A 9,421-nucleotide genomic window follows, 5' to 3' on the forward strand; every position below is an offset into this window, starting at 1 on the left:
ATTGTTTGGGGTATATGAATGTGCAGGACAATCGGCGTTTTCTAGCTCAACTGGCCCGAAGATACTACAAAGAACATAAACTAGAGGATATAATAGATCCTAGTTTGAAGAATCAAATTGACTCAAATTCTTTGTTTACGTATTCAAAGATTGCGTATGAATGCTTACTCATTAATCGGCCTGAACGACCTGCAATAGCTACTGTGGTAAACAACTTAAGGATGCATTGAAATTCCAGGTAAGTTCAAGTTTTCTGAATATTAAGCGGGTTTGGTACTTTGAAAACGATCTGCATGTTGAATAATACTAGGATGAGTTTTATTGACTTGTTGTGCCATCATAACCATCCCCATATAATCTAGTGGTCCAGGTATTAATATTTTCACAAACAATTTGTTTGAAATTTAAGGGACCAAATGAATAAATATTTGTTTGATTCAAATGACTTCAAACAATACTACCCCACATAAGACTTCAAACAATACTACCCCAAATGAATAAATATCTGACTCCTTAGTGAGAATTCCTGTTATCTCATATTGTGGATCCAAATAAGCATACGTGCTGCACGGATGCGTCACGATATAACTATCATTTTCAGTTGTAAGACCTCTTTTAGAAAGTCCTAAATCCGCAATCATAGCTTTCCAGTTGTGACCCAACAAAATATTTCCGCTTTTAATATCCCCGTGGATAACTCTATGATTATCTGAAACATGGTTGTGAAGATGATCACGACCACAAGCTGCATCGATGCATATATTAATCCTTTGCTTCCATGTGAACATACATGGCCCACGCAGGTACGTATCAAGGCTTCCATGCTCAGCGTACTCGTATATAAGAATTTTTTGTTGGAAGCTTCGACAAGCCCAACACACCACTATAGAGGATCTAGACTATACTAGACTCACTACACCAACACTTTGACGTTGGTTAGCCTTTAATTTTATAAATCCTTAGTGCACAATGTACTTAGGCGACAGTGTCGACCATATATCTTTAGGCGGTATAACCGACCATGTATTACTTAGGCGGCAGAGCCGACCATATAATAAGAACAACAAAAGTGCACTAAGAACTTAAACACAAACTAAGGCTTGATCGAGAAACTTAACAAAAACACTTATATTAAATTACAATTACAATATTACTTACAAGCTTTATCTTCTCTACTTTCGCTAACTCACACTCTTCTTCTCTTCTTCACAACTCACTTCTTATTTTACTCTCACAACTTCACACACTACAAATGAAATCCTCACCCTTATTTATACTACTCCATGGAAGTTTCTAGAAACTAGATATTTCCATGGATATATATAAATATCTAGATATTTTTATACATATAAATATCTAGATATTTCTTACACACATAAATATCTAGATTTTTCTTTACATTTTAATATCTAGATATTTTTCATATACATATTAATATCTAGATATTTTACCCATATACATATACTAATTCCATATTATTCTAAATTTGTATTGTATTTTAACACTCCCCCTCAATGCAAATTTTCTTCCAACGATGTCTTGCAGACCATTCCAAGTGCTTCTCTGAATTTTGTAAACTTCGGTTTACTTAGGCTTTTGGTGAATATATCTGCAACCTGTTCATCTGTCTTTGTTGGCATCATCTTGATCTCTCCTTCAAGGACCTTCTCGCGAACATAGTGATAGTGCACTTCTATATGTTTTGTTCTCGCATGAAAGACTGGATTTTCTGCTAGACGAATAGCTGATAGGTTATCGCAGAAAAGCTTTACTTAATAATCTGTTGATTGATGAAGATCTTCCATTAGTTGCTTCAACCACATAATTTCTTGTGTTGCTGATGCTGCCGATCGATATTCTGCTTCAGTGCTTGACAAGGATACTGTTGGTTGTCTCTTGCTGCACCATGATATTACTCCCGATCCAAGACTAAACATGTATCCAGTTGTTGACCGTCGTGTATCATAGTCTCCAGCGTAATCGGCGTCACAATATCCAGTCACGTGACATTCTTTTGTTTTCTTGTATAAAATACCAAAGTTAATAGTGCCTTTAACATACCTTAAGATGCGTCGTACAACATCAAGGTGAGGCTTCTTCGGATTGCTCATGTATCGACTTACCACTCCAACTGCATAAGATATGTCTGGCCGGCTTAGTGTGAGATAAATAAGACTTCCGACCATCTTTCGATACATGGTAACATCTTGAAGACTTTTTCCTTCATCTGCTCGTAGTTTTGTATTCGGATCCATCGGAGTTGAGATAGGTTTGCAATTAAGCATTCCGTACTTTTGTAAAAGATCTCGCGCATATTTCTGTTGTCCCAGAAATAATCCTTCTCTTTTCTGCTCTATTTCGAGTCCAAGAAAATGTTTGAGTTCTCCAAGCTCCTTCATATGAAATCTGATAGACAGATTCTCTCTTGTTCTTTGAATCTCCTCATAGTGATCTCCCGTGATGATTAAGTCATCCACATATACTAGCACTATGGCTAGTTTTCCTTGATCTTGTTTCACAAATAAACTAGAATCTGAAGGAGCAACCGTGAAACCACTTTTTACTAAAAACTCGCCAATCTTCCCGTACCAAGCTCTTGGAGCCTGCTTCAAGCCGTACAGTGCTTTCTTTAATTTGCAGACATGGTCAGGATGGGACTTGTTCTCAAAGCCTCTTGGTTGCTCCATATAAATTTCTTTGTCAAGTTCTCCATGTAAGAAAGCGTTCTTGACATCCATCTGCCACAGCTTCCAAGATTTGCTAGCGGCTAAAGCTAGTAGAGCTCGAATTGTTGTGATCTTCGCCACTGGACTAAACGTTTCTTCATAATCCAGCCCATATTGTTGAGAAAAACCTCTAGCAACAAGTCGAGCTTTATACCTTTCAATGGAGCCATCTGATCGAGTCTTCACCTTGTAAACCCATTTACAAGATATTGGTTTTACATCTTTTGGCTTTGGAACTAAACTCCATGTCTGGTTTTCTTTTAGTGCATTAATTTCTTCTTCCATTGCTTTCTGCCATTCTTGACTTTGTGCTGCTTCTTCATAAGTGGAAGGCTCAATATGTATTAATTCATCCACATGAGCAGCATTGGCATACCTCGGATTAGGTTGCCTCGGCCTTGTTGATCTCCGTAATTCTTGCACACGCTCCTCGGCATCCATTTAGCTTGGACGAACCTCTTCGAATGTAGATTGATGTACCCCAGTTTTCCATGGACTCGTTTCCTTAGAGTACGATCCATCTCCTTCTTTAATTGGATCCGATATGTGCTCTTTATGTTCTTCTTTCTCTTCTGGAACTTCTTCTAATCCATGAGATTCTGGAAGCTCTATCTTTTGAGGTGACCACCATGAAGAAGCTTCATCAAATACCATATTTCTTGAAGTATGACACTTCCCAGTATTTGGATCACAACATCTCTATCCTTTTCTTGATTCATCATAACCGACAAAAATGCACCGAATTGCCTTCTTATCAAATTTGCTTCGTAGATGATCTGGTACGAAGACGTAGCATACACATCCAAAAACCTTGAGATGGTTGACGGTTGGCTTGATCTTCCATAATCTTTCATATGGTGAAATATATCCCAACTTTGTTTGTGGGAGTCTGTTAATCACGTATGAAGCCGTCCTCATACATTCGGCCCAAAATTTTCCTGGTACATTCTTACCATGAAGCATACTTCGACAGGTTTCAGCAAGATGACGATTCTTACGTTCTGCCACTCCATTATGTTGTGGAGTATTAGGGCAAGTTAATTGCCTTCTGATCTTGTGCTTCTTAAGATAGATATTGAACTCGGTTGATAAATATTCTCCTCCATTATCTGTGCGTAAGCATCGAATCTTAGTATTGAGCTCACTTTCTACCTTGTTCTTGAACTCTTTAAACTTCAGAAAAGTCTCCGACTTCTCCTTCATGAAGTAAACCCACACATATCTTAAGAAGTCATCAATGAATGTCACCATATATTTCATACCTCCAAGTGATGTTTGTTTCACTGGGCCGAAAACATCTGAGTGTATGAGCTCTAGTGGTGTCTTGGACTGATGCGCTGACTCCTTGAATGGCAATTGGTGAGCTTTGCCAAATTGACATCCAGCACATATTGTATCTGTTCGGATATCAATTTGAGGAAGCCCATTTACTATGTGTTTTACCATCATCTCCTTTAACTTGTTGTAGCCCACATGCCCAAGACGTTCATGCCAAAGATCAGCTGTCTCATTTTTTCGAGTCTTATCCACATATGCTGTTTCAGCAGATAGTACATAGACCGACTCTATTCTTCTTCCTTGCATAATTGGATTGCCAACCACCTTCACTCTCTTGAATACGGACACATCTTCTGGTCCAAAGAGCACATAGTTCCCTTCTGCTGTCAATTGTGGTACTGACAGTAAATTCTTCTTTAGGCCAGGGACAAGATACACCTTCTCGAGTTGGAGCTTATGAGAGTCGCCTTCATTTGGAATTATTGTCTTTCCAATGTGAGAAATAGACAACCTTGAATTGTCGGCTGTCAACACGACTCTCTTTCCTTTGTAATCCTCCATTTCTTGCAGCTTCGTCTCATCATTGGTCATATGATTTGAGCACCCAGAATCAATGATCCAATCATCTTTGTAGTTTATTTTTGACTTTAAGGTTGCTGCAAGAGCTTGATCATCCATGTCAGCTTCAACGGAGAGTCCTGCTTCTGCATCCCATGTTTCCTCATTAATGGTTGCTTCGAATGTGACCTCTTTCTTCTCATCTCTTGCGGCGGCCACATTTCCTTCGAAAGTTCGCCTTCTGGGGAATCTACATTCTCGAGCAAAATGACCCTTCTTGCCACAATTGAAGCATTCACCATTCTTTCTCTTATCATTTTCCCCGTATTGTTGGCGATGATCTCTTCTTCCTTGTTGAGCTCCCCCTGAAGCGTTGCCTTTTGATTTTGGGTGACCCTTCCACCCATATGTCTTACTTTCTTTCATCGCCTCTTGTCTTCGAGATGTTGCTTTCTTTTTATTGGTGAAGAGTGCATCTTCTCCGTCTTTTATGGTTACTTCATTCATCTGCTTGGCTAATGCCTCTTGATTTGCCAATAGATTCTCCAGCTCTATTAATGATGGTTGAGTAGGCCATCCTCTCACAGCGACTATAAATCCATTATACTCGGATCTTAAGCAGTGGATGATAATTCTCTTCATCCTTGCATCACTCACTTTCTCTTCAGGAGCAAGTTGAGATATCTCACGGCAAATTGATTTCACCTTGGTGAAGTACTGAGAAATAGACAGACTTCCTTGTGAGATACCCGCGAGCTTATTTTCCAAGAGCTGGAGGCGTGCTTCATTCTTCTTTGAAAATAATTTTTCAAAAGTTTCCCAAGCTGCCTTTGGTGTTTTCTCGTCACGGATGTGCTCCAATAGATCCTCCTCGATTGTAGTCTTCAATATAAATAAAGCCTTCCCGGCCTTGATGTTCCATTTTCTCAAGGCTTCAGCATTTTCTTTCGGTGGAGGCGTTGTGTCACTGCCAGCAACTATTTCCCATAAATCCTGTCCTTGTAGGTAGGATTCTATGCAAGTCCGCCAATAACCATAGTTGTGGTTATTGAGACTCTTGATTCCACTGCTCGTACTTGCAAGATTTGCCATCATGACGTCCAACGTCCAATAAGCTTGGTCCCTGACCGATGAGCTTTCACAGTTCCTAACTGTGCTCCGACAGAATCTTCCTTAGAGCCTTGGTGAAAACAAGCCGATGTAAACGTCCAACGTTTACCGATTTCCTCCACTAGAAATGGTCCCGAACGACCTTGCTCTGATACCAATTGTTGGAAGCTTCGACAAGCCCAACACACTACTATAGAGGATCTAGACTATACTAGACTCACTACACCAACACTTTGACGTTGGTTAGCCTTTAATTTTATAAATCCTTAGTGCACAATGTACTTAGGCGACAGTGTCGACCATATATCTTTAGGCGGTATAACCGACCATGTATTACTTAGGCGGCAGAGCCGACCATATAATAAGAACAACAAAAGTGCACTAAGAACTTAAACACAAACTAAGGCTTGATCGAGAAACTTAACAAAAACACTTATATTAAATTACAATTACAATATTACTTACAAGCTTTATCTTCTCTACTTTCGCTAACTCACACTCTTCTTCTCTTCTTCACAACTCACTTCTTATTTTACTCTCACAACTTCACACACTACAAATGAAATCCTCACCCTTATTTATACTACTCCATGGAAGTTTCTAGAAACTAGATATTTCCATGGATATATATAAATATCTAGATATTTTTATACATATAAATATCTAGATATTTCTTACACACATAAATATCTAATTTTTTTTTTACATTTTAATATCTAGATATTTTTCATATACATATTAATATCTAGATATTTTACCCATATACATATACTAATTCCATATTATTCTAAATTTGCATTGTATTTTAACATTTTTTCATCGCCTTGGTGGCAGAAACCAAGAAGTGAGACGATGTTTGGATGTTTATAACGAGACAACAATTGAATCTCTGTTAAAAACTCATTAACCCCCTGACCACCTTTAGATTCTTTAGTACTAAGTCGCTTTACAACAACCGTCCTAAGTTCCCCGGAGAGTGAGAGCTCTCCTTTGTAAACTTGGCCATATCCTCCACTTCCAATAAATGTTGTGAACTTTTTGGTGGCTGCTTCAATAACAGGGAAGGGCAAACTGAGGTGCTCTGACTCTTTAAGAGACGCCATCCGAAATTATATTTAGCAGCAAATGAGATTTAGATGATGAATGCCTCTGAATGAAAAGACCAGAGGTTTAGATGTCTATGAATACAAAAGCTGGACTCTCTGTCTATATCTACCTATACAGGAAAATAAAATAAAAAATATGTTATTTCCACGTTTTTATTTTGTTTTATTATAGATATAGACTTTTAAATGTAATGTACTAGTTGAAATTGTTTAATCCCTGATGGAGTGTCATTTAGATAATAAGCTACCTACTTGTTAGGGTACAAGAACACCTCCATTAAGACCAAACCGGCCAAAAATTATTAAATTTTTTTTAAAAAAAAATCCATCATTTCGATTTTTGATGTACGGAGTACTAACTAGTGGAAATTGTTTAATGTCCATATGACATGTCATCTTGATAACCGAACTACCTACATATGAAAAAAGAATATTTCCATGTGAAAAAAGAATATTTCCTTGAGAGCCGCAAAATATACACATAAAGGTTAAAATTTAAAGAAAACAGGTACAGATAAATTATATATATACGTCTTTGGTCCAAATCACTCTTTTTTATAAAGTTGCATTCACGTCTTCATTTTTCTTCAGAAATAAATATCTAAATTCAAATTTATAACCTGAGAGTGTTTTGATCAGTTCATTATTACCACCAGAAACCTGCAAAATTTTAAGAACATCACAGATTTGCTAGCAGTAGGTTCAGTGAACTGGAAAGTTTTAGAAGATGCTGGTATAGATAAATTCATTATTAAAGTTTGGGTCCAAATCACTCATTTTTAAAATCAATCATTTTGTCAAAGTTTCGATGCAACTTGAAAATAGAGTCCTACCATTTGCACCGTGTAATTTTTTTTCGAACCATGTGAAAAATGAAATCAGATATAGAACTGTTCAAAAGAGGTTGTGGGTCCCACGCAGTCCAGAGTGTCAGTACAGAAAAATAAACAGCTCAAATCGGAAAACGATTTTTCAGCTCAGACAATTCAGTCTCTTCAAGATGAAAATAATCATCTCAAGTCCGAATGTGAGCTTGATTCTAAGACCATTCCACAACTTCACACTGATTTTGATCGTGTTCAAACTCTTAGTCGAACATCAACTCATGACTTTGAAAAACGCATTTCAAATTTGCAACATGAGTTAGATGTTAAATCAACACCAACTCCTAAACCGATAATGGTGTCGATGGGTATACAAGTTGAAATCCCGAAATACAGGAAGCCAAAGATTGAAGAATCAATATGTCCTTTTCCTACGATTGAGAAAAAGGGTTATTCAACAGAGATCCCCAAGGTTACCCAACCTCACAAACTTTTCTATCACGGACAACGAGTGAATTCAAATCACCAAACCAAAACATATAAACCGTTTTTTGGAACCTACTTATGGGCAAAATGGAGAACTCACCGGATTTTTGATAAATACGGATGGTTTCCTCATAAACCGAAGCAATCAAGTTCAGAAAAATCATCCATAAACTCGAACAAAACACCGTTTATTAAAACACATTCAAAACCAATCAAGTACTCATTCAAAGAGTTACTTTCCCTTAAGCCACGACACGTTATTCAGGCTAAACCAAAACCTTTTCAAACCAAGATCCAACATCGATGGAATTCAAGATCAATTAACCACATCGACCAAACCTACAAATTGTTCACCAAAAACAATGACAGAGCAAATAAAAAAAACCCATTACTCAAACTTCCACACCAAATCTCTGACACAAACTCTTCCCAACAACACTTCTAACTCCCTAATTCCAACTGAGGGGGAGCTGGATAACGCAGTGATTAAGGGGGAGCAAGATAATTCTTCATTCAAGTGGGTGCTAAAGAAAATCATCAACAAAGCTCTTTCCTACACCCCTCTCAATTCCATCAAGACATATTTGGACAACGCACACCAAGGGGGAGAAATAATGTCAAGACCAAGATATGGTGTGCATTGTGATCATGCTTCTCCGACAATGAAGAACTTTCCGACAAAAGAAGATTCTTCATTTCCAGTCAACAACTACAAAGGGGAGAGTTCAAGACATCAAAAGATAACCAAAGACAAGAAACTATCAATAACAAATCACATCTAAGGGGGAGATTGTTAAGTCCGTTTTATAGATATGATTTGTTGTATTGTATCCTAGTTGTTCCCTTATTGTACATGGTGAGTATATGATATAAATACTCACCATCTCCTCAATTACACCCTAAACCCTCATAACTCACACATAAAAAGTGTGTGATTACTTCTCCCTCTCCCTAATTCCCCAAACACACTTGTAACCTTACACTCAATGAATTTTGGCACTGTGTTGTTTAACAATTCAGATTCATAATATCTTCATCATCTTCATCATACTTTTACATCATACATATACAACAACCTATACATATAGAACGACATATACATATACATACAATCCGCAAAACCTCAATCTAACACGAATTCATCGAATCTAGAGTTTTCTTAAATCGTTGTCCCTCTTTTGTTTGTGTGTTCGATTTCTCATATGTTACTATTTTTTCGATTTCTCACATTTTACTAATCGGATGTTGACAGTTTGAGTTTTACCAAGTTTTGATTATGTTTCGACTGATTTTTCTAGTAATCATGAGATTTGATTGGTTTTCCGAGAAATCC

General features: G+C 37.4%; 1 protein-coding gene across 1 annotated transcript; it reads right to left on the reverse strand.

Moving 5' to 3' along the window:
* Nucleotides 1-437: 437 nt before the first annotated feature.
* Nucleotides 438-6,775, reverse strand: LOC139859241 (receptor-like protein kinase HERK 1). The gene is made up of 2 exons (XM_071848035.1): nt 6,483-6,775; nt 438-861 (listed from the first exon to the last, which is right to left on the reverse strand). The coding sequence occupies exons 1-2, from the start codon at nt 6,773-6,775 to the stop codon at nt 438-440; spliced, it is 717 nt and encodes a 238-aa protein (XP_071704136.1).
* Nucleotides 6,776-9,421: the final 2,646 nt, after the last annotated feature.

The sequence above is a fragment of the Rutidosis leptorrhynchoides genome, chromosome 7 (assembly GCF_046630445.1).
Source record: "Rutidosis leptorrhynchoides isolate AG116_Rl617_1_P2 chromosome 7, CSIRO_AGI_Rlap_v1, whole genome shotgun sequence".
NCBI lineage: Eukaryota > Viridiplantae > Streptophyta > Magnoliopsida > Asterales > Asteraceae > Rutidosis > Rutidosis leptorrhynchoides.

Bases quoted from the DNA above. Each gene is read 5' to 3' on its own strand.
- LOC139859241 (XM_071848035.1), bottom strand. From the start codon at position 6,775: ATGGCGTCTCTTAAAGAGTCAGAGCACCTCAGTTTGCCCTTCCCTGTT. The intron at 862-6,482 runs GTTAAAATACAA...GGCTTGTCGAAG, and splicing joins CACCAAGGCGATGAAAAAAT to CTTCCAACAAAAAATTCTTA.